A 26,451-nucleotide genomic window follows, 5' to 3' on the forward strand; every position below is an offset into this window, starting at 1 on the left:
ACTGCTGGTGGGAATGCAAAATGATACAACCATTTTGGAAAATGATATGGTGCTTCCTCAGAAAGCTAGAAATAGACATACCATTCGATCCATCAATCCCACTCCTAGGAATATATCTTAGAGAAATAAGAGTCGTCACTTGAATAGACATATGCACACCTATGTTCATGGCAGCGTTGTTAACAATAGGAAAACAATGGAAACAGCCTAGATGCCCATCAACAGATGAATGGATAAACAAACTATGGTACATACACACAATGGAGTGCTATGCAACGAGAAAGAACAACAATGAATCTGTGAAGCATTTCATAACACGGATGAAACTGGAGGACATTATGCTGAGTGAAATAAGTCAATCACGAAAGGACAAATATTGCATGAGACCTGTATTGTAAAAACCCATGAAAAAGTTCACACACAAAATGTAACAATCTTTGTTGGTTACTAGGGATGGGAGGGGTGGGGGGAAATACTAAATAAGCAATAGATAAGTGGTATCTTGGGTGAAGCGTGAGACAGTACACAATACTGGGGAAACCAGCACAACTTGTACAAGGAAAGGTTGTGGAAGCTCCACATACACATCCAAACTCCCTGAGGGACTGAAATGCTTGGTGTAGGGCTGTGGGGACCATGGTCTCAGAGAACATCTAGCTCAATTGGCATAACACAGTTTATAAAGACTGTTCTACAGTCTACCTTGGTGAGTAGTGTCTGGGGTCTTAAAAGCCTGTGAGCAGCCATCTAAGATACTCTGCTGGTCTCATCCCTTCTGGAGCAAGGGAGAATGAAGAGAACAGGATACAAGGAAAAGATTAGTCTGAAGGACTACTGGACCACAGCTACCAATGCCTCCAGCAGACTGAGCCCAGTACAGCTAGATGGTACCCAGCTACCACCACTGACTGCTCTGACCAGGATCACAACGGAGGGTTCTGGATAGAGCTGGAAAGGAGGTAGAACAAAATTCTAACTCACAAAAAAAAAGACCAGATTTACCGGCCTAAAAGAGACTGGAGAAACCTCGAGAGTATGGCCCCCAGACACCCTTTTAGCTCAGTGGTGAAGTCATTTCCCAGGTTCACAGTTCAGCTGGGGAGTGGACAGCCCCATAAAACTAAATGGGACTACTGAGGCACAGCAGTCCAAGGATAAGGGCCAGAAGGCAGAAGGGGACAGGAAAGCTGGTGATAGGGAACCCAAGGTTCAGTAACGGTAGTGTTGATGTGTTGTGAGATGGTTAACCATTGTGATAGGGCAACATGTGTACTAACTGTTTAATAAGAAACTATTTTATTCTGTAAGCTGTCATCTAAAGTGAGAATAGCAGCACAATTGGAAGAGCGTAGTCGATGTCACTGAACTGCGCATGTAGAAATTTTTGAAATGGTGTATCTTTGGCTGTGTATATTTTCACCAAAAAAAAAAAAAAAAGGTTGAGAAGGGAGAGGGTTGACATGTTGTGGGGTTGTTAGCCAATGTCATAAAACAATATGTGTACTACTGTTTCATGAGAAACTATCTGTTCTGTAAGCCTTCACCTGAAGTACAATAAAAAAAATAATAATAAAAACAATAAGATAGGTCTGTACATTTTGACATGGAAGTGTATTTTAAAAAGTAAATGAAATAATTCACAAGCAGTATGTATATCTGTGTAGAATTTGGCTACCTTTCGGGAGTGGGATGGAAGGTTCTTTCACTTTTTACATACTTCTGCTTTTGTGTGCATTTTTGTGATGAGTAGGCGTTGCTTTTATAACTAAAGAAGGGGAAGGAGGAAGAGAAAGGGAAAGCGAATAAGAAGGAGAATAAGCAGGAAAAGGAGAGGAGGAGGAGAATAAGCAGGAAAAGGAGAGGAGGAGGAGAATAAGAAGCGGAAGCAGTGGTGCAAGAAAGGAAGGAAGGAAAGAACGGAGGAACGAAGGAGGAGTGAGAATTCTCAGTCTCTACCACCATGTGAAAGGAGCCCTGGTGGTGCAGTGGTTAAGTGCTCTGCTGCTAATTAAAAGGTCAGAGGTTCAAGTCCACCGGCTGCTCTTCGGGAGAAAGTTGTGGCAGCCTTCCTCCATGAGCGTTACAGCCTTGGAAACCCTATGGGGCAGTTCTACTATGTCCTATAAGGTTGCTATCAGTAGGAATCAACTTGACGGAACACAACAAAAGGCTTCCCTAGTATTGGGGTAAATGGTTAACGTGCTCAGTTGATAGCTTAAAGGTATGTGATTGGAACTCACCCAGCAGCAGAAGAAAGGTCTGGCGATCTGCTTCTGTAAAGATTACAGCCTTTAAAACCCTATGGAGCAGTACTAGTCTGTAACGCATGGGATCACCATGAGTCGGAATTAGCTTGATCGCAATGGGTTTGGGTTTGGTTTTGGTTTTGGTGTAGTGTTGGCCTTGACTATCCAGAGAGGATGTCATACCACAGTCTTGTATTAGTGAAATCACTGCATGTCAGGGCATGGTTCTAAATTTTTATGGTTCCAAAGTCAGCATACCAAGAGATGACCTATTTCTGGAAGTCTGGTGAAATGTTGTCTCCAAGTGGCAGATATAACCACTTCATATATTTATAATTAGAAATAGATTTAAAAATTGGACCAGACTCTCACATTCTTTGATTAGCCCAGTCCTTTCCACAACAAGACCATTTGGGAGACAAGTGTAGTTAAGAGTAGGCAGATCAGTTTCTAATACTGTCTGGGCCACTTACTATTTACCTTGGGCATGTTACTTAACCTCAGTGTACTCATTTGTAAAGTGAAGATACTAATAATGATCTCTCAGGATATTGTGAGGAAAGGGGTATATTAACATACTTATGAGGCTGTTTGGTAAGTATAGAAAAGGAAAAGGGGAAGAAGTTTAATAATGTAAACAGCTAGTTTCAACTTATGTATCTATTTCCCTAATAGGAATCTGACAAGAAACCAGAGAGTCGTGTCTGTTACAATCACATTTGTTAATTAGCAGTCAGAAATAGTTTAGGTATTGCTATTATTACTATGGAAACCCTCCTGGTGCAGTGGTTAAGAGCTACAGCTGCTAACCAAAAGGGTGGCAGTTTGAATCCACCAGGCACTCCTTGGAAACCCTGTAGGGCAGTTCTACTTTGTCCTATACGGTCACTATGAGTCAGAATTGACTCAACAGCAATAGGTTTTTTTTTCTTTTTTTTAATTATTGCTATGCCAGGCAAAATACTAGGCACCAAGGATACAGCAGAAAAAGACAGAAAGAGCCCCTGCTTTCCTAGAGAGTACAGTGTATTAGGGAATGGAAAACTGAAGAACAATTTCCAGACTATACAGTGATAAAAAGAAAAGTGGTGCCATGGAGGAGAAAATGGGCAGCCCAGGGATCTGAGAAAGCTCCCAGGAGGAAGCGAGAGAATTCAGCTGAAAATTGAAGGATAAGTAGGAGTTAGTTAGGTGAAAGAGGAGGCTGGGTGTGACTCAGGCAGAGGGAACTGTTTGTGCAAGAACCACAGGCTTTGGAGGTACCGAAAAAAGTCCTAAAATAGCTGCTGCTCAGAGAACTATGAGGACTGACAGAACTGGAAAAGAGCCTAGAACCACCTAATGTAACATCTTAGAGGCCGACTGAAGGATTTCACTCAGTATATCAGTTTTATTATTTCAATAAAGACAAAGGAAGTCATTAAAGATTTCTAAACCGGAAACTCATCCAGACTCCCTTTTCCACATACATTCTTTTCCTTGATATGCTAACAGTGCCCCTTCTAGGTGCTTTATAGTGGAGACACATTCTGGCTCTTACTTCTTCTAGGCTGAATTCATCAAATTCTGAGAATTTTGAAGGTAGCTTACTATAGGTGCCTACCTACTGTAGGAACTGAGTTTATTTAAAGTGGTTTTCACCTTGTTTTCTTTTTATATTTATACTGTTCTCATTTCCTAGACCTCATGTATAACATTAATTGCAACAGAAGACACTAAGGTTTGCATTTTTAATGGCCTTGTGGTTACACAAATTGATATATCATTATTATACTTGTTAAAATTTTTGCAGAAGGTAGAAAACACAGAGGTAATGTTTGGGACTTAGAATTTGACTGTGTAGTGAATTTTTTTCTGGAGCCCTGGTAGCACAGTGGTTAAGAGTTCGGCTGCTAACCAAAGGGTCAGCAGTTCAAATCCACCAGCTGCTTTTGGAAACTCTATGGGTCAGTTCTAATCTGTCCTACAGGATCACTATGAGTCGGAACCAACTCGGTGGCTCCTAACAACAAAAACAACACTGAATTTTTTGTTTTCTTTATGTTTTCTTTAGTCATTTTCCCTTGAGAAGTATTATAACCATTGTTGTTGTTGTTAGATGCTGTCGAGTTGATTCCGACTCATAGCAACCCTGTGTACAACAGAACCAAACACTGCCTGATCCTGTGCCATTCTCATAATCATTGTTATGCTTGAGCCCATTGTTGCAGCCACTGTGTCAATCCACCTCGTTGAGGGTCTTCCTCTTTTTCACTAACCATCTACCAAGCATGAGGTCCTTCTCCTAGGATGGGTCCCTCCTGATAACATGTCCAAGGTATGTGAGACGTAGTCTCACCATCCTTGCTTCTAAGGAGCATTCTGGGTGTACTTCTTCCAAGACAGATTTGTTCATTCTTTTGGCAGTCCATGGTAGATTCAGTATCCTTCGCCAACACCGTAACTCAAAGACATCAGTTCTTCGGTCTTCCTTATTCATTGACCAGATTCTCCATGCATATGAGGTAATCGAAAACACCATGGCTTGGGTCAGGTGCGCTTTAGTCCTTAAAGTGACATCTTAGCTTTTTAACTCTTTAAAAAGGTCTTTACAGCAGATTTTGCCCAATGCAATGCTTCTTTTGATGTTTTGACTGCTGCTTCTATGGGTGTTGATTGTGGATCCAAGTAAAATGAAATCTTTAACAACTTCAATTTTTTCTGCGTTTATCATGATGTTGTTTATTGGTCCAGTTGTGAGGATTATTATTTTCTTTATGTTGAGGTGCAATCCATACTGAATGCTGTAGTTTTTGATCTTCATCAGTAATAAGTGCTTCAAGTCCTCTTCACTTTAAGCAAACAAGATTGTGTAGTCTGCATATCCCAGGTTGTTAATGAGTCTTCCTTCAATCCAGATGCCACGTTGTTCTTCATATAGTCCAGCTTCTCGGATTATTTGCTCAGTGTACAGACTGAATAAGTATGGTGAAAGGATACAACTCTGACGCATACCTTTCCTGACTTTAAACCACGCAGTATCCCTTTGTTCTGTTTGAATGACTGACTCTTGCTTGATCTATGTACAGGTTCCTCATGAGCACAATTAAGTGTTCTGGAATTTCCATTCATCGAAATGTTATCCATAATTTGTTATGATCCACACAGTCGAATACCTTTGCATAGTCAATAAAACACAGTTAAACAAACATCTTCCTGGTATTCTCTGCTTTCAGCCAAGATCCTTCTGACATCAGCCATGATATCCCCGGTTCCACGTCCTCTTCTGAATCCAACTTGAATTTCTGGCAGTTCTCTGTCAATGTACTGCTGCAACTGCTTGCTGTGAAGTAGATTCCGAGTCCTGGCAACCCTATAGGACAGAGTAGAACTGCCCCATAGAGTTTGCAAGGCTATAAATGTTTACAGAGGCAGACTGCCACATCTTCCTCCCACAGAGCAGCTGGTGGGTTTGAACCACCAACCTTTCAGTTAGCTTCTGAGCACTTTAACCACTGCTCCACCAGAGCTCCTAATGGACTTACTACATGTCTTTTTTACTTTACTCTTCTCCCATTTAATCAACACAACAACCTTGCAGGGTTGTATTACTATTTCTGTTTATAGTTGGGGGACTGAGGCTCAGCATTTACATAGTTTGCTCAAGATCATACAGTGAAAAAATGACAAACTTTTCACCAAATTTTCCATTTCAGCGTATAGGGTCTCTATGAGTTGGAACTGACTCAGTGGCAATGGGTTTGGTTTTTTTAATGGGTGCTTCTGCCACCTTCGAAAATTCCTAGAACCATAAATTGAAAAAAAAAAAAAAAATATATATATATATTCCTAGACAGACTCAACAAATTATGGACATTGAAAGGAATGACAGGAAAAGCATTCTACTCCCCAAACCTCTAACCCACAAACAACTAAAAATATACAAAATCTGATCATTGATGAAAAATACATGTTACTTGCTATAAATGGAAATGAATGATAAAAATAGAAGTAAGAATATCATGTCCAAGCCATCAATACAGTTTTGCACTGACATATGGTTTTATTTATGGTTTGGGGAGATACTAAAAATAACAAGAAAGGGCACAAGACTTGTTTAAAGTGCCATCTCTTAAAAAGTGTAGTAGTGTATAAGGACGTACACAAGACCAAATCTTATTTAATGTGGAAAGAATTTTTTCAGACACCCTTTTGTTGCAAATTTCTCATCTAATTCCACTTACGTCATTTGTACTTGAAATATTATTTCTCCACAGAACATATTTTTATTGATTATAAATGTTTTGTGAACACTTCAAGAGGCAACAAAGTTTATGTCTTACCAATGTTGGAAATTCCCCAGAAGTCCTGGGGGTTTTGGAGAATCTGAAGACATTCATATTTCTAATTCTTGAAAACATTTGCAGCCTTAATGTAATGTGGCTTTTAAAAACAATGCCTGCTTTTTAAACGTCATCTTGCTTTTAGCCACAAATTGAAAGGGTTGTTAAAAATATTTTTTAAGTAAAAAACAAAATCCTGACTAAATACCTGAATGAACTATCAGGTTATCTTTGTCACCACAACCACGTGTCTGGCACTGAGTTAGACTGATTCACGACAAATTGAAAGAGCAAGCTTTTTTTTTTTAAGGATAATTTGTTTCCAAACTAAAAAAATAAATAAATAAATAAATAACAAGTTGAAATTACTCTGATTTGTTAACTAGCTAAGTTCATTTTTCTGTTTTCTATTGGAATTCCTTTTTTCTTACGAGGTTAGAGTACTTTTATATGAACAGATTCTCACCTTTAAAGTTTTCACTAATTTAGTGTTACTTATAATACATTACAGCTTCTTTAGCTCTCTTTCCCTTGCACATAACAGCTAATTACCTCATAGAATCATCAGTTGAGAGGTAGAGCTTGTCTATGATGCTGACTAAAAATGAATGGTCCAATGCCAAGTGGTACTCTTATTCCCACATTTGCCACGTTTGGAGTTTCAGATAACCATCACCTACAGTTCTCACACTCTTTAATTATAAATGCTGCAAGTCCTCCTGACAAGTGAGGGCCAGAGTAAAGATGAAAATTAAATGCATTTTTTAATGGTTTCCAATGACACTCTTTAATTACAAAAGCTAAGCATCTGCTAGATTATTCCCGAGTTACTATTGAAATGGTTAACTTAGTATTTGTTTGTTAAAAGGTAAATATTTACAGGAGCAAGGTGTAAAGTGTCAAGGTATATATAACAAAGGGAAGTGCTTGATACCACAAATTAGTAAACAAAATTTAACAACAAAACATTTCTAAATGTATATAAGAAACAAAAGGGAAGGAATTTGATAGGTTTATATCATTTAATTCATTTTAACTTCAATTATAGCTTTAGGGTGGGAAATAAATTGTAGAACTGAAACTTCAGATATGAACAAAATGTGAGAGAAAAGTATATTTTTAAGCAGCTGTGAATCAGCAAATTCTGATAAGAGGTTAGCCTGAACAAACTAAGAATGTGAAAATGGTGAAATATGTGATTGATAGCTCTAAATTGAAGAAATAACAGCAATAACACCATAATTTATTGTATTGGTCAAGTTTTTTTTTATTTTTTAAATTATAAAATAGTTCAAATACAGAAAATAATGTAACAGGCAAACAAACCTCTGTTACAGTTTTAACTTACATTGAATTATAGATGACAGAATACTGGATGTAGTTAACTTTCAAATTACTTCATTCTCACTAGTTGAAATCTGAATCTCATGAATGTAAGTTGGTTCCTCTAAAATATTTTTAAATTACCTGCCCCGCAAATAGGCAGCCATTGACAAATTAGGCCAAATTATGGAAAATTGTCTCAGAACAAACTCTTTGTCTTTAACTAGTTCTCTGGTTGTGTGTATTTATCTTTGAATAGGTCTTTATACAGTGAGTAATGTGAATGATTAGAAATTAATACACTAGAAATTATTAAGGTCGCTTAAATTTCAGTGGCTCTGAGTTGAGAAAAACTTGGACTTAAGCCACAATTACATCAAAGTTTTCAAAGGCAATGGCAGACTCAGACTCTGGAACTTTGACTGGAGTTGAGGCTTCAAGTCCTGTTTTAACAAATCTTAACATTTTACCCTTTATCCTCTAGACTTCTTTGAGTTAACCTCAATCGCAGTCATTTTCTCAGTCTTGGGATTAAAGTTAATTTAAATTTCTGTAGAAAAGGGTTTCTAAATTCATTAACTATGTTTAATTAGAGTTAATAAATATACCTGAATATCTGAAATGTATAAGTCTGATGCTAGTTTTCTAAAACAGAAAGCACTCTTATTTTTCTCTTCATTTACTTTAAATAAAACAACTCTCAGGGCTTCTGCTACCTTACCAGCTAAAAACTCTTATTGTCTATGCTCTTTCTGATGGACAGTTTTGTAAAGAGTAACTGACTGACAGGGGACTCCAGCACAAAAGCCAGCTTTGGGTCCGTTTCCTTTCATATTAAATGGGGACAGATGTCTCACTGCACTAAATAAGACTTGGACCTACGGTTTGCCTTCTTGAGGTCTGTCTTCTAAAGTGAGCTCCCCTTGAGACTGTTTTTATATTCAACAGGAAAACGTGTGGGCACTGAAATTATTCTACATGTCATAGCCCAAATAAGCTATGGTCATTTGAAAGAAATGCCCGGAGACCAGAAGAAATAGTCTGACTAGAAGTTAAAACACTTTTGAAGACCAAGAAACAAATGTAAGATTTTTCCCTCCAAATTAGCTGTCTTCTTTATAATATATTCCTCTCTTTCTAGTCTTCTTAAAGCAGTTTCTCTGTGTTTGTTCTTTGGTGTGTGTTCCACAGCTGCTCTTGAGCTCTGAAAATTGCCAGCTGCAAATTCTGACATGCCAAGGGCTCAGCTATATTTTGCCCAATCAAGGCAAGGTAAAAACAGAATCTTGGAGCCAGTAAGGATTATAAACGTGTTTCTACACTGTTGGTGTGCTGTTTATAAAGAGAGCTCACTTTAAGGCTTTAATAAGCCCCTAAACTTCATTATTTTGCTCTCCCTCCAAGTACAAAGCACAGATGTTTTGGCATGTTGGAATTTGAAGTTTAGAATTTTTAGGAGAGGCAGCATGTAGGCAAGGAACTAGCACTCTGAACAGGTTGAGAGGTTCAGTAATTTTCACAAAATAAGGTAAGAGAAAGGCCTTTGTCCTGGAGGATTAATAATGAGCTACGAGGGCTGGGGTAAGAACGCACTGTACCAAATAAGGGCACTGAACTTCATCCTAATGTCTAGTGACATTAGATAATTCTGCCATTTTAAAAAATAGGCAGCTAACTCTGTGTATAAAATTCTGGAGAAACACAATGGTAATATAAACTATATGATTGTCTAACAAAAGGCAGGGAATTTCACATAAAAGCAGAGGTGTTACTTAAAATTAGTTTCCTAAAGCAAAAACCAAACAAGATGCCATGGAGTCGATGCCAACTCATGGTGATCCCATGTGTCAGAGTAGAACTTTGCTCCATAGGATTTTCAGTGGATGATTTTTGGAAGTAGACTGGCAGGCCTTCCAAAGCTCTTATGGGTGGACTGAATCGCCAAACATTCTGTATTATTTACAAAATAAAAAATACTTTTTGCCCCTAGTGGACTCTAGAACTGTGCTGTCCAATAAAGTAGCCACTAGGCACATGTGACTATTTAAATCGAAATTAAAATAAAAGATAATTCACTTCTTCAGTCACATTAGCCATATCTCAAGTGCTCTGTAGCCAGTACATGTTGAACACAATAAAACATTTCCAGCACCACTAAAACTTCTATTGGACAGAACTGCTTCTAGAAGATGTAAAATTTTCCAATATTTTTAAAACATGAAAATTTATGCAAAATATATATGGGGAGTGTAATAAATATTTGTGGAATAAAACTGCATCTTTTCTCATCAATTTTAAAACACAATTCAATTTGTTAGAAGGTGAAAGCAAGGAGCCAATTAAGAAAAGCAAAATGAAGAAAGGATCATTTTTTAAAATTCTGGAAGGTTTTATATTGCAGGTTTCATAGGGCAGGAAATAGGTGTCCATTCTTTGAATCTCCACTACTGAAAACAGTGCTTGATACAAGGTTAGTTTTTATCAGTGCTTTCTTCTCGGAATTAGGACTTCTCTGGTGTGTATGTTGGAGCCTTGGTGGTGCAGTGGTTAAGTGCTTGGCTGCTAACTGAAAGGTCAACGCTTTGAACCCACCAGCTGCCCTGCGGGAGGAAGATGTAGTAGTCTGCTTCTGTAAACATTACAGCCTTGAAAAGCCTATAGGACAGTTCTACTCGTCTTATAGGGTCACTATGAGTTGGAATTGACTCCATGGCAAGAGGTTTTGGCGTGTATGTTGGGGAGCGGGGAGAGAAGTGAGAGGTTTGAATTTCCTTTTTATAACTGTTAGTTTTTTTTTTTTTTTTCCAACTATGCACATGCATAATATGCTTAAACTTTTTTAAATAGTGAAAAGCTCCTAGGTTGGGAAATGTTTAGGATGAACTACATGGCTATTTCTGAAAGAAGAACTTGCCCCCCCACCCCAAACACACACACCAGAAATTTATTTAGTAGTTTAATCCCAGCCTACGCATCCTGCTTGTACACGATACACAAAGACATACACTCAAACAAATGATCAGTTTCTCCATTTTCCATGGTAAATTATACATATATAGACATGTATACACAGAGAGAAAACTTGCTTCTCCCATCTGATTCTCAACTAGTCAAATAATATTTGATATATTGACACTACCAATTACATCCATCAACTGGGAAACAGATTAGATAATCCCTTGATTTTAGGCAAATTACATAAACTGTGCACTCTCCCTTCACCCCTAGAAAGCAGTAACTGTACTAGACTCGATTATTTCTAGATTACTAATATTTTTATGCTCTAATAATTTAGTTTATCTGTGTTTCATTGACTATTCAAAAGCATTCAACTGTGTGCATCATAACAAATTATGGATAACATTGTGAAGAGTGGGAAATCCAGAATACTTAATTGTGCTCATGAGGAACCTATACTTAGACCAAGAGGCGGTCGTTCAGACAGAACAAGTGGATACTGCGTAGTTTAAAGTCAGGAAACGTGTGTGTCAGGGTTGTATCCTTTCACCATAATTATTCAATCTGTATGTTGAGCAAATAATTGGAGAAACTGGACTATACGAAAAAGAAGGGGGCATCAGGATTGGAGGAAGACTCAATAACCTGCATTATGCAGATGACACAAACTTGCTTGCTGCAAGTGAAGAGGACTTGAAGCACTTACTGATGAAGATCAAAGACTACAGTCTTCTGTATGGATTACATCTCAACATAAAGAAAACAAAAATCCTCGCAACTGGACCAATAAGCGACATCATGATAAACAGAGAAAAGGTTGAAGTTGTCAAGGATTTCGTTTTACTTGGATCCACAGTCAACGCCCATGCATGCAGCAGTCAGGAAATCAAACAACGTATTGCACTGGGAAAATCTGCCTCAAAAGACCTCTTAAAAGCATTGAAAAGCAAAGACGTCACCATGAAGACTAAGATGTGCCTGACCCAAGCCACGGTGTTCCCAGACGCCTCATATTCGTGTGAAAGCTGGGCAATGAATAAAGAAGAAGGAAGAAGAATTGATGCTTTTGAATTACAGTGTTGGCAAAGAATACTGAATAAACCATGGACTGCCAAAAGAACGAACAAATCTGTCTTGGAAGAAGTACACCCAGAATGCTCCTTAGAGGCAAGGATGGCAAGACTTGGTTTCACATACTTTGGACATATTGTCAGGAGGGACCAGTTCCTGGAGAAGGACATCATGCTTGGTAGAGGGTCGGCGAAAGAGAGGAAGATCCTCAATAAAATAGATTGACGCAGTGGTTCCACCAATGGGCTCAAGCATTAACAATGACTATGAGAATGGCACAGGACCAGGAAGTGTTTTGTTCTGTTGTACGTAGGGTTGCTATGAGTTGAAACCTACTCACCGGCACCTGTCAACAATAATTTAGTTTTTTGCTTTGTGGTAATAAACGTCTGTGAGCAATTTTAATGAATTGAAAAAATTTCTTGAGGTATAACTTATAAGTGTTGATAATATATTTTATATTTAAAACTATATTACTCAGACTTATTTTACACCCTTTGAATGATTTTTTCCTGGGGTGTCAAAATTTTAAACCTTATTTTCTACATTTTCATGTCTTGGAATCACAAAATCATAGGTGTATTCTGTTCTTTTGCTGCTGTAAGTATACCTACTCTTCACTTAATCACCTATCTCATTATCTGATACTTCACATTTACAATAGTAAAAAATCTACTGACTATTTTGCACATTAACGATGCACATCTGGCAGTAACGAATGCCAAGGTGCGAGGTGAGAACTGCTGGCTGTGATAGTTATGTGTCAGCTTTGCTAGGCCATGATTCTCAGTGGTTTCACAGTTATGTAATCATGTAGTCATCTTCCTTTTTGTGATCTGATGTGGTCATCCTCAATTTCTGGATAACACTGATTTTCACATAATGGCCTGATCTTTGGTACTCAACCATGCCAAAAAGTGAGGAGTGAGTGTATACTCAAACCAACTCTTTTCTTATTCTTTTATCTCCAGGAGTCTGTACAACTTTACAATTTCAAGTCTTAATTCCCTATACTTAGTTCTGTCATGTATACCAAACCAAAAATCTGTTGCTGTAAGTTGGTTCCAACTCACGGGACCCTATCGGACAGAGTAGAACTGCCCCATGTTTCCAAGACTGTAATCTTTACAGAAGCAGACTGCCACATCTCTTTCCTGCAGAGAAGCTGGGATTTGAACTGCTGACCTTTCAGTTAGCAGTTTATCACTTAATCACTACATCACCAGGGCTCCTTCTGTCAAGTATTAAAAAAACTAAACCCATTGCATCGAGTCGATTCCGACTTACAGCGACCCTATAGGACAGAGTAGAGCTTCATCATAGGGTTTCTAAGGAGAAGCTGGTGGATTCAAACTGCCAACCTTTTGGTTAGCAGCCAAGCTCTTAACCACTACGCCACCAGGGCTCCTCTGTCTGTAGGTCTACTAAATTATTTAATATTACTTTAAACCCTATCAAACATCACATTAAAGTTATATTCCAAATTCTACACTTGTATCTTTCTTAGTTGAAAAAATATTTTTAAAAAAAGTTAAAAATCAATGTTGTATAGAACCTAGCTAATGATAAATGATGTCCTTTTAAGATTCCTGAAAATGTCCATCTTACTTGTACAAGTACTCATAAGAAAATGTCTTTGATAACTGAGAATTGATAAAATGAAAGATTAAAAAAAACACACCGAATAACAAAAGTTATCTTTATACTAAATTAAAACTTTATTGAATAAAGAACACTCTCCAGAACACAACACATGATATGATGGACTAGTTCTACATTACATGCAATGAAGCTGAACATGACAGTAGTTTAACATGGAATGTCAAACAAATTAGTATCTCACTATACAAAACTGTTTTATGTAGCTGACGTGCAAGAAAAAAAAAAATGTATGATACTCAGCATTTTCACCGATCATCTGTGATGAGTTTAAAGAAGGCACTTGAAGAAACTGGTAGATTTCTTTAGCGTATATTTCAAATAAATTAGTTACATGTGTACTACTGAAACTTCTTTCAACCTCGCTTGCATTCCAAATAAAATCTTAGTGCAAACATCAAAGTTGCTGGTCACTCCAAAAGACTGACGGTCAATCTCATAATAGTATACAGATTCTGAATTAATGTGTATTAAGTAGGACAAACCTAAGAATACCAGTTACAGCAAAACTCATTTAGGCACATTTAATAGTCCACTTTATGTTTATCTTCTAAATCTCTCACATTACTGACTAAAGCCTGTTTACAGTACTAAAATTCTATCATTCAAGCATCAATGATTACAATTCAGAAAAAGAAAATCATTCATTTCAGCAACAGCATTACTGCTATATTCTAAAAAGAGAGAAAGAAGGAAAAAAAAAAAAAAGAATTGCAATGAACAAAACCAGTATCCATAATAGGACACATGGGGAAAAAAACATTTTAGGGGGAAATAAAAGTGTGTGCTTTACTTGCACAGCAGGAATTATATAATGTAAACACCATATTGGCCCACACCACAAAATCCATGAGAAAGGTTCAAATTTGAACACTGTGGCTGTATTATTTTCAAATCTGTGTTTGTGAGTTTATACTGCATCTGCTTGTACCAATATAGGACAAATAAAACACACTCTTCTACACACATACACATACCAGTGATTGTTAACTATTGAGTATGGCTTGCTTCCCTGACTCTAACTCCAAATGTTAAGTGACATCCACACTGTTTTAAAAATTCTTATAGAAATCATTAAATGAATGTGAACAGTAGCTGAGGAATGATGACAAAATAGTGATGGTAAAGATATGATGCAAGTGGATGCAAAATAGAATGTACTCATAACTGGCTGAGATTTGCAAATGCATGGAAAGTCTTTTTCTGTGGGCCTTGTCTGAACTTTTATCTGATACCAGAAATAGAAAACATAGTAGCACAAGTCCATTGACACCTGGAGGGTCAGGCCTAGAAAGTTTACCTTCAAAGTGCAAATTTTAACAGTGGAATGTTTTAACAGGGACGTTTTAGGGCAATCTTGTCTTTTTTTTTGTTGAAAAGAAATAAGATGTTCAGGAAGCATTTTCTCCTGGCCCAAGTTATTTCAGTTACTTGATAAAACAAAAAAATTATTTAGCCACAGATATCACCCGCTCTTCTACATATACAGAACCTAGGGAGGTATGAACAAGAAAAAGCCCTTGCCTATATATCACCTAAAGCAACTTTTATTGAGAATTTAAGTTCTTTGAATCAACTGCTTTAAATTCCAACATGTACCTCCCTTTTCCCCTCCCTCTCCACCCACCTATCCCAGATACCCTCAATGAACCCAGGTATTCTAATGTCTTTGTGTTTTCTAAGCCTCATGACTGAGGCCGTTGAGTACCACTTCTACTGGAACAAAATTAACACCTCAGGTGCACTTTCTGCAGCACCTTTTTCCTTCTCCACAGTTGAGTGGAATCTTGACACTCTCAAGCCTGTATCTAGATCTCCAGGTCGTCAGGCCGAGGTCGGCTGCTGGCGCGACTGCTGGCTCTGCTGGAAGGCCGCTCCACAGTGGCTAGTGGCTGTAGTTCATGCCCAGCAGCTAACTTTTTGGAATTCTCATTATCATCAGGGAAATCAAAAGGCTGTGCATGGGAATTAGAGATGGTGCTTCCTGCCTGCCCCATTCGATTTTGTTCTGCACTGTAATTAGCCCAGTTTTGCTCACTTGCTTGTTTATTGTAATTGCGGCAGGAAGAATTATTTCTGTCTCCGGTAACCAGCTTGTACCCAGGAGGAGACATGGGTGAGAGGGGAGCAGTCGGTGAGGAGCAGCCATTGAAATAAGCATATTTTGGAGATCCACAGTCTTTGGAGGGGCTCAGTGGACCAGAAGTAGTGTGGTAAGGATCACTCTTTCCCTTCACACGATCCTTAACACCCTTGAAGAAGACGTAGAAGAGTTCGATTATGTTCAAGGCAAGAGACACCAAGGATACTACCAGCATGAAAATGATGAAGATGGTTTTCTCTGTGGGGCGAGAGAGGAAGCAATCCACTTGATGTGGGCAGGGATCTCTTTTGCAAGTGTACACTGCACTCAGGCTGAACCCATAGATGTACCACTGGATCAGCAAGAAGGCGACCTCAAAGATAGACTTGAAGAGGATACTGATGATGTAGGTTCGCAACAAGCCCCCTCGCATTTTCACTTTGCCGTGTTCCTCAATACCATACTTAAACTTCTTTATTTCAATTTGCTTCAAGTGCATGTCCACATTGACACCATCAGTTTGGGCAACTTTAAGTTCCTCCTCTTTCTTGTTCAGCTTCTCTTCTTTTCGCATCACATAGAACACATGAGCCAGGTACAAGAGTGTGGGTACAGATACAAATATGATCTGCAGGACCCAGAAGCGCACATGAGAGATTGGGAAAGACTTGTCATAGCAGACATTTTCACAACCAGGTTGTTGAGTGTTACAGCGAAAGGCAGACTGCTCATCACCCCAGGCTGACTCAACCGCTGTTCCCAGTAGCAGGATTCGGAAAATGAAAAGGACTGAGAGCCACACCTTCCCTCCAGCTGTGGAATAGGCTTGAACCTTGTCAAGGAGTTTGCCTAAGGCACTCCAGTCACCCATGTTGCCTGGGCGCCGTCTGAAAAGAAACAGAGACAACTAAATGATCACAGATTTCAAATTATTTGTTTAATATTAGTCTCTTTCAGTCAACAATCAAAATATTGTAAAAGTTGTCATATCTTTCTAGTACTTTTCCAAAAACACCAAGTGCAAGTTCTTCCTGTTCCATTTTCCCACACAAAGAGGTCTCACAATTTTTTTGAGATAAATCTTAGAAGCAACAGAGCCTATGTGGCCAAGAGTAAATTGTAATTTTAACCTGTGAAGATGTATTACTTACTCAACCACTGCCTTGCCATGTGACTTGAGAAGCTGTCTGTGCTAAGTGGCTATGCTTATTTTATCTGTCTGATAAATGAGGACAGATCTTGCCTGGTAGGCCTGCGTCTGGATGCATGCCTAAGCGAAATGCTGATGTGTGTTAGTCAAAGCACAGATGTCTCAAAACTGAGGTAAGAACATACATGAACATACACACACACATACACATCTTGATTCCCAAACCTCGATCCCATCATATGTCACTCTGTTCCTAATTTTACTCTGAAATGTCTCCCTTTGACATATCTATGCCAATTTGCACATACTCTGTGTTACACTCATTTATACTTTTCCATTTCTTCTTAAGCACAGTGTCTTATGTGGTTCAGAAGTCTGTCCTCTGCCTAGAGAAAAATTTGTCGTACTGAAATTCACCGTTTTGATACAATGTGTTATTATTATATACCTGCTTCCAAATACAAAGACTATATCAATATTTAGAGTGTTCTCTCCAGCAAAAATGATTGGTTTTCATCTCCGATTGTTATACAGTTAAAAGTTTCCTTACTGGGCTGTGGGTCTTTAACCTGTGCATTCAATTTCCAAAACTCGTTGCTGTGAAGTCGATTCCAACTGACAGCGACCCTACAGGACAGAGTAGAGCTGCCCCATGGGCTTTCAAGGCTGTAAATCTTTGTAGAAGTAGTCTGCCGCATCTTTTTCCTTTCTATTAATAGTTAGATGTCTCAAAGCCTAGGATATCCACATTACTGGGGATGAGAAAACCACCTAAGTCTGTAGTGCTGACAGGGATGCCAAAAGTTATTTATCTAGTCCAAGGCATAATTCTAACTGCCAATAGTCTATTCAACATATTGAGTTCCAAAAGCAATAGGAAATATTCAGCTATCAGCTGAGCTAGAAGAAGCCTCAAGATTTCACAATCCCCAAGCCAAGGCTTTCCAATGCATCACACTGATTTTAAAATTATAGTAAAACTGGGTTAAGGCTACAAATGTTTCCATGCTTTGGTATATAAAATCTTAGCATGGGCTGGAAGCTGGGAAGAAATCAGTAACATGACATGTGGCAGGAATAGACAATATAGGCTAATTTTCAGCAGAGTAGCAACTGGAGGGTTTAGAAAAGGATGAAGTAGTCAAAGATTATTTAATAATTAAAAACAAACAAAGTAAAGGTGTTCCAGGAGCCTAATAATGAATTTTAAATAGTGTAACTAAAAACAGGATTATGTGGGCTTCTTAGAAATATGCTGGCTATCCGAATAAAAAAGTTTCTCATCTGGTGTTGAACTACGAGCAATATTCTCACTGTAGAAAGTAAATGAAATCCAGGGGAGTCTTCTTCCCTCACCATGAAACATTACATTTCTGTTTAATGACTGCATCTCCTGGCTATAGAGGCCATGAACACATGAAATGGAAACCTGGCCTGGGATTTCCTGGAAGGAACAAAGAAGAGATGGCTGATCCATAAAACTAAATTATGCACCCCCTACCTAGATTAGGAGTTGTTGGGTATCTTTGATGGGAGTCCGGAGACTGGAGTAAAAGTACTCTGGGACAAGAGTGGGAGGAGGGGAGGGTGTAGGCAGCCCACAAAAATAATGCTCTCCTGGTGTCATAAAAAGGGAGTTTCCCCTCTACTTTTAAGAAGGACCCTTTTAGATTCTGAATTGACAAGGTTAGACAGTGAAATCAATGTATGAAAAGAGGAGTCATACAAGACAAAGGCTTGCAGGGTAGACAAAGAGAGTTAAATAGCTAAGGGAAGGCTTCAAGAGAGAGGGAGTAATTTAGCCTTGATGGACCGTTTGATGCTGAGAGAACGTAAATGAAAAAAGAAACAAAACTCTACAATTTAGCAGAAAATAAGAGATTGAGAGCAAAACACAACCCATAAGGGTCTAGCAAACATAACAAAATTTTTGGAGCTGTATCAATAGACAGTTTCTATGTGATGATGTGTAAATTGGCCCTAATCCTGTTTGTGGAGAATTACAGTATTTTGCCAGTGTCATCTGCTTTTGCTCAGAGATACTCCAATTGTGGTGTGGGGGCAACTAACAATAACCATCAAGTATAAAATGATAAACTATTTGCATACATGTCATCACATTCATGCAATGACAGAGCTCAAGAAAATCCTAATGTGTTTAGAAACGTGACTGGACACAGAAGTTACCATTTCAGTCAGTGTTTCAGCACGATTCAAAGTAACACACTGATTGTGTAGATGCCTGTGACAACTAATTAATAAGTTTCTTCACAGCCTATGGAAAATAAAACTTGACTTTCACATAATTCTGAGATTCTACAAAAATACTCCATAGTATGTGAATTGGGTCACTGGGCGGTTCTCTCAGTAGTAGTTATTTATTAATACACCAGAAATTTAATTGCAAAGTTATCTTTTCTTTAAACAACCACACAGTTGTCATTTGCGGTAATGAGTTATACACTTTCATCTGAATAAGATATGAATTATCCACTTAGACACTTAGTATCCCATAACACGTTGACACCTGTCATTATCACCATCATAGATAATCATCATCAGATGATGTTCACTGTGATGGCTCATAATGCTTGTGATTAGAGAGAAGAGGGTACCAAAAAAAGTTACCTTTTTAGGGAAGTTGTTCACTTTGCCACATATCAAAAGTTCTATCAACTAGTTGCTTTTCCCCCTATTGATATTTTCATTTTTCCAAGTCTTACTTGAAAAACTAATGTCCTTTTATAAGGAAAGGACATAATTCTGTTTACGGAACACCTGGCATTGATTTACAGACTACACATCTCATTAGTATTTGCTAGTAGGAGACAAGAATATTCCTTATTTGATACATAAGAAGACCTCAAGGCAGTTGAAAGTCTGTGTCTTCACCTCTAGGTTCTCAAGTTTGAGTTCTATATGTACACTAAGCTCTAGGTAAATGGGCTGTACAAAGTTCTTGTTTGGGGCAGATACTTGACAGCAGCAGGAGCACCCTTCTAGTGCCCTCTGGGTACCATTTTCCATCGCTCTTTGTGGCTCCCAAGGCTGGATGCCAAAAGCCACAGGCACCCAAGGGTGATCTATCTGCCTGAGAACTCTTGGGTCCCTTCACACTGGCTCCTGAGCAGCATCACAGTCATTTGGAAATATTTGTTAAAAACATACATTCCTGGTCCTCACCAGTCTGGATGAATCTGAATTTCTGGAGGTAGGGCCTGGGAAATATATATATATACACACACACATATATACAGTGAAACCTGCAAAAGCCAGAACCTGTGTAAGGCAGAAATCTGTCAGAGAAGGAAAACTCAAATATTTTCCACTAAATGAAGAGTAATAGAAAAGTGGTGACTGCACCCTGTCAAAGGCGGAAAACTTGTGAGACCTGGAAAAACAAGGCAGGCCTGTCAAGTTCCGGCTCTCACAGGTTTCACTATATATATATGCATGTGTGTGCGTATATATATACCAGAAAAAAAACAAAAAAACAAAAAAAACATTGCTGTTGAGTCAATTTCGACTCATAGTGACCCTACAGGACAGAGTAGAACTGCCCCGTAGGGTTTCCAAGGAGTGGCCGTTGGATTCATACTGCAGACCCTTTGGTTAACAACTAAGCTCTTAACTACTATGCCATGTAGATTAAAAAAATGTTGTTGGTATATGCCATTATTTCTACTTACAGCCACCCTATGTAATAGAGTAGAACTGTCCCATAGGGTTTCCTAGGCTATAATCTTTTATGGGAGCAGATCACCAAGTATTTTCTCCTGAAGAGTAGCTGGTGGGTTGAACCGTGACCTTCTGGTTAGCAGTTGAGCACTTAAAAATGCCCCAGGTAATACTGAAGTACGGTTTCAGGTCAGCAAACAATGGTTTCTTGCCAATTTTTTTGCCTTCTTGTTCAACATATTTAAGAGTAGGGGAATGTCAGTAGAGTAGAAAGGGGCAGAGTGTGCCCAAAAAGGCCAGTGAGCCCAGCATGACAAGCAGTGTCTCTCTGGGAACCCGGGAGTTGAGATCACCCTTGGCTTCATTGCCCCTTGTCACTCCCTGCACCTCTACTTTTGCTGCTTGAGAGCACAAGGACTCAAACTGTTTCAACCAACAAAACAAAACCTCTTAAAAATAAAGCTTCCATTTAAAATTACTTTTGACTGTCCCTTTTGCTAGAGCCTTAAAAAGTAAGTTATCAAGCCAAAGCTGTAGTCAAGTCTCTCCATGTCATTAATGTGCTAACAGTTATCAGGAAAATTAGAAAATATTTTAGTTTCAATTTTAAGGATTTTCCCATTAAGAGGCAACTACTAAGAATTGAGAGTGGGAACTTAAAGAACTAATGATAAATAAGATGATTGAAAACTAAACTGAGATTCGACATCACTGTTTTATGATTGCATGTACTAAACACTTAAGGAAGATGAAGGTCATCAACATTTGAAAGGAAAAAAAGCATGAAGTCTAAAAATGAATAAGGAAATGTCTAAGGAAGTTCCTGATTAAATTCAGTAACAGATTTTTTTGAGGGGAATGGGAAATGCTGTATGTGTCTTTTTTAATATATTAAATCCAAAAATTTTAAAGCCCCAAAACTAAAATGCAAATCCTCCTAATTTTTTAAACTCCCATAAGAACCCCTTTCCCTTGCAGTAAATGTCTTTAAGTGGTCTCAATTGTGACCATTCCGCTACACTTATACCAAAAAACCAAAAATCAAACCCGTTGCCGTCAAGTCAATTTCCACTCATAAAGACCCTATAGGAAAGAGTTGAACTGGTCCACAGGGTTTCCAAGGAGTGGCTGGTAGATTCAAACTGCTGACCTTGTGTTTACAAACTGAGCTCTTAACCACTGTGCCACCAGGGCTCCAACACTTAAAACTGCCAGATACTCTTTCCAGACTATCACTGATTCTCAGCACCATCCCTGCTTCATCTCTTTTCAGGTTTCATGTTCGCTAGCCTTCTTACCAATCTACAAGCTATTTTCAAGCAAAGAATCAACCTTAAACAAACAAAAATCTCCTCTGCTTTGATCAGTTCTGCTCCCTTCACGTGGCTCACTTTCACCCTTCTTTCAATGTTTCCTCTCAGATGTCCCCTCATCAGCGAACTTTCCTGACTACCTCGTATGAAATAGTAATGTCCTGCCACTTCCCACACACCTTATACTGTTTTATTTTTCTTTCTGGCCCTTAGCTCTACTTGGCGTATTACATGTTTACTTGTTTATTGTTTGCCTTCCCTCCATAAAAAGGATTCTTTACTAATTTGCCTTCTTGACTAGAATGTAAGCTCCACAAGGGAGTTTGTTTTGTTTTGTCTACTACTGTATCCTCAGTGTTTAAAAGAGTAAGAGATGCTCAATGACTATCCGTTGGATGAATGAAATGCGGCCTGTATGAAAAATGGATACTGTGCAAAAAGAAAAAAAAAAAAAGGACCACATTTAACCAGTTTTTCTTTTACTATTCTTGGGACTTTCTTAATTATAGTGAGTATTCATGCAATATATACCAAACTTCTAAAGTTTCTAATTAATTGAAAAGGGGACTTTATAGTAAAAAAATTAAAAAAGTAGTAACGCCAGCATTTCATATTGTGCTGACTGTTAAATTCTCCAGTGACAGTTGGTGAAGTAGAACTATCTGTTGAAGCAACATGCTTCAAATGACCCTTGAGCAGGCAATAAGACTGAATTAAGAAAAAAAGGCTCTTTAATAAATAGTTTCTTGAATTTATTAGCCAAGGTCATAATGATTTGGGATTCTTTCAGAACTGCATTAGGTATCATGGATGTTTATTCAGTTTCACTGTTATTTTGTTGCAGATTAAGATTTTAAAACTGAACAAAGCCAGACAAAAAAAAGTGTGCTGCTGATCCCAGTTCTGTGGTATTCTAACTCCAATTGTACCACACGATTTTGTTATAGTTGAGGACACCACTGCAAGAAGAAACAGACTATTTAAACTTGTGACTGTTTCAAGAATGACCAATCTTGGAGGAAGGCTGGGGCTCTGAAGGGGATTGATATTAATTCTAGTTAATACAGCATCTCTATGCAGGCACTTAAGTGATTTGAATCAGATACCACAGAAAATATTCCCTGACTAACCCAGCTCATCAGATAATACCCAACCTGTACGTCCTGATGCCTGGATAGTTAGCCTAACTCTGCGGTGTATCAAATCCATTCCATGTAAACATCTATTCTATTTAAAATCTGCCTCATAGCTCTCTGATTATCCTCAGATTCCTTTGTAAAGAAATGACCTTTCCGCAGATACTTGATGTTTGGCACTGAACTGTCTAAAGCTTTCTTGGGGGAAAAAAAACACACTAAACACCAACAAGACTTTCTTTCCCCGGCTTTCAGCTCTCCTCATCACACAGTCAGCCTACATCAGTCTCCAGTGAATAAGTAGACCAGATGGGGGTTGAGGGGTGGGCGGACAACTCCATCCAAAGAGTGGATGATGCTACCAAGAAAGACGATTCCCATCCTACTTGAGTAGCTATCTCTCAACTGCCCCCCAGCTGAAGTTTCTCAAGGTCGCTTTAGGGATGCTGGAGGAAAACCCAAAGTCAGAAGCTGCAGGTTAAAAGCTATGTTCTTAAGCTGCAAACTAATGAACTTAAAAAACATAGTTACTTTCCATTACTTCTTGGTGTTTTCCACTTCACCCCCATCTCCAAATTCACTACTTTTATTGAACAGACTGGTTATTTTGTCATCATATAAACACACTCTTAGGGCCCTCACAAGTGTATTGATTAAAAACGTTCTATTTTCTTCAATGAGTGTTGAATGAGACAGCTCATGCATGTGAAGCTCTTAGTAAGAGCTCAAAAAAGTTTAGCTATTACTCTTGAAAAGATCATTAGATATAGCTCATTTATTTTCTAATTTTGGCATCTTTTCCTTAGCAAAATAGAAATGATTAGCATTTCCCTAATGGTGATCAAAATTAGTTTTCAAAATATTCTTTTAATGAGTACAATATTGCTGTTTTAGCAATCCCACAACAGATTTATGGGAAGGGAGGCTTTATATTCTTTATTAACTGATACTGAGAAAAGACCATGGAGAGGGTTTACCTGTCTTTGTGTTTCTGTTTGTAGGTACCTTCCCAAATGATGAATTGTATGTAAAAACTACATCCTATAAAATGTATCTGGCCCACAGAAATTACTTAAAAAAAAAAAATTAAAAAAAAAACCCTTGATTTTCTATACTATTGTGAATTTTCAGCCCTCCATAAAACATGCATTTTCTAGAAATTATTCAGGAAGTCGGAGAAATTTGATATGAAAGTTATGGAATTGACATATGGGGGGAAAAAGAACCTCACTGTGGTTTGTGATTGAATTTTTGGAAAAGACATTCATACATACATAGCCAAAGTAGTGAATGTAGACAGGCAATGTGGACTATTTATAATTACCCAGAGTTCAAAACAATATAAAATAAAATAAACTTCCAATAGAGGAGGAGCTCTGGGGATTTTTTTTCTCTCAACTTGAATTATCCATATTGAATGTCGACATTAATCATAAACACCAGATCATCTTTACTTTCCTCTCTAGAACTGAATTGGTGTGTGTGGATAAGCTCCAACACATCTATCAAGCAACAGAGAATCTTGAAGGGAAGTCAAACAGGAAAGGTGGAGTAGAAGGTATTAATCATTGCTGACTTTCTTATCATTCTTTCCAGCAGGGTATCATATATAAAAGCTAAAAGGGTCATACCAAGCTACACCTCTGGTTATTTTAAAAGAAATGAGTTTTCCCTCTTCTATGCAAGAATTGGAAATATCTAAATAACAAAACACACTCAATATGTGAGGTCACACCTTTTTAGATGATTGCTGAGTATCTTCGCAACCATGCTTCCTATGCATGGTCAGCTCTGTGAGGATCCTAGCTATAAAGGGTGAGGAACTGAGTGGATAGGGCAGCTCTGATGATAAACTTCAAAAGGTATTAAAACAAACAAAAAAAGGCAGAACATGTTTTAACGGGTGAAGAAAGTAGGAGCAAAACACTACCACTGCATTTTCCAGGAAAAAGGCAAGTGACAACTATATCCTGCCTTTGGGAAGTACAATACATCTACACTTAGGGGAACATGTTCCTTGTACAGAATTCAACACCATGCCAGGACAGAATCTACTTCCTGCCCTTGGTATGATTTGGCCTACCCAGAAGAACTAATCACTCTTCTCCCAAGGGTACATTCTTGCGGAAGGGTTAGTTTGAAAAGATTTTCACTGCACTATCACAGGTTTTTGGAGACCTGGTGGCACAGTGGTTAAGTGCTCCGCTGCTAACCAAAGGTTGGTAGTTCCAATCCACCAGCCGCTCCTTGGAAACCCTATGGGGCAGTTCTACTCAGTTGGAATAGAAAGCAACAGGTTTGATTTATCACAGGTTTTTATCCTCAGCAATCCTTTAAAGATGAAAATAGGCTTCCTTTAAATTCTCATAATCTGTTCTTTAAATTGCCATAGGACATTTACGACTGGATTTAAGTGTGCCCAATTTTCCTAAGGTAATACTGAACATCTTTCCTCTCCTTACTGACTTTGTTCGGGAAGCAAAAGAAACTAAACCCACCTCCTCATAGTGCCTGGACTCTTTTCACCACATTCTGTGGCTCCCCTCCTGCCACCCCCCACCCTCCCACTTTGTAAAGTCGAGGCTGAATCTGACGTTGGTCCAGGACATCTTCTCGAGGAGCTTTACCAGAGATGCTCAGCACACATTTTATGGGCCGATCCACTGAATCAAACACTGATTTGCCTTTGGATAACACGTCACTATCTCTTGCCTAACTTCATTTTGGGGCTTTTTCTCCTCCACTTCGTTCTTAGGAAGTTTCCAGAATCTTTAGGAGAGATACAAGTGCAATGTAAACACGATAATTCCCAAGGTACTCAGGTTTTCCTTACCAACGCAAGCAAATATCGCAGGATTCAGAAATTGGATTGACAAGTTTAATTAAGTCAATCACTTGCTCCTCCTTTCACCATTTGGCACGCAGCCCAACCTCCTTCTCAGCTCTCCCCTTTCCCTACCCCGCTTCCTTTTCCGTGGCGGAACTCGGATTTGCGCTCGGTTTGACTTGTAAGGATTTGAACGAAACATCTCAAAAACCACAGAGGTCTGGGCAGCGCGGGAACCCAGGACGAGCCAGGCGGATGCTAAAACGGTAGGAGGCGCCCCGCGCCTGCCCTGGCCCCCGGCCACTACAAAGGTTTCATTTTTATTGCTTTTCAGCATTTTCTGGTGCAATACTTCAGACTGCTGGGTCACACCAAGAATTTAATTACTTTAGTCTGTAAAAATCCTTCAGTCAGAGAAAATCCTTTCCGGGCACAAAATCCATGGTTGCATTTCTGGTTAACCGAATTTGTGTTACCAATAAGAACATTTAACAAATTGAACCATTCAAAAAATAAATCAGCGTAATCTTTGCGGACTGACAAGAACCCTGGCAGTTCGAACTTCTAAAAAATTACCCAGAGCTCTCAAGTCTGTTACAGGTTCGGGCAGGCGGGAGCGGGGTGGTGGTGTCAGCTCCCTCTAAGGCGCTGTTTTAAGATATTTCCTTTTCCCTATTCTTTCTAG

The 26,451-nt window shown here is 38.6% G+C and overlaps 1 protein-coding gene and 1 long non-coding RNA gene across 2 annotated transcripts in view; one reads left to right on the top strand and one right to left on the bottom strand.

Annotated features, from left to right (window-relative positions):
- The window catches only part of LOC111821693 (uncharacterized), a 152,030-nt gene extending 127,583 nt beyond the window's left edge, over window positions 1–24,447 (top strand). The window contains exons 3-4 of the long non-coding RNA XR_002825038.1: window positions 8,840–8,974; window positions 24,406–24,447. This is a non-coding gene — a long non-coding RNA (uncharacterized LOC111821693). The remainder of the gene's footprint in view (window positions 1–8,839; window positions 8,975–24,405) is intronic.
- On the bottom strand, window positions 14,952–16,679 carry GJA1 (gap junction protein alpha 1). Its single transcript, XM_012557383.2, has one exon. It carries the CDS (start codon window positions 16,531–16,533, stop codon window positions 15,388–15,390), a length of 1,146 nt encoding a protein of 381 aa, XP_012412837.1. The 5' UTR covers window positions 16,534–16,679; the 3' UTR covers window positions 14,952–15,387.
- Window positions 24,448–26,451: the final 2,004 nt, after the last annotated feature.

This window comes from Trichechus manatus, unplaced genomic scaffold, assembly GCF_000243295.1.
Source record: "Trichechus manatus latirostris isolate Lorelei unplaced genomic scaffold, TriManLat1.0 scaffold00098, whole genome shotgun sequence".
Lineage (NCBI taxonomy): Eukaryota > Metazoa > Chordata > Mammalia > Sirenia > Trichechidae > Trichechus > Trichechus manatus.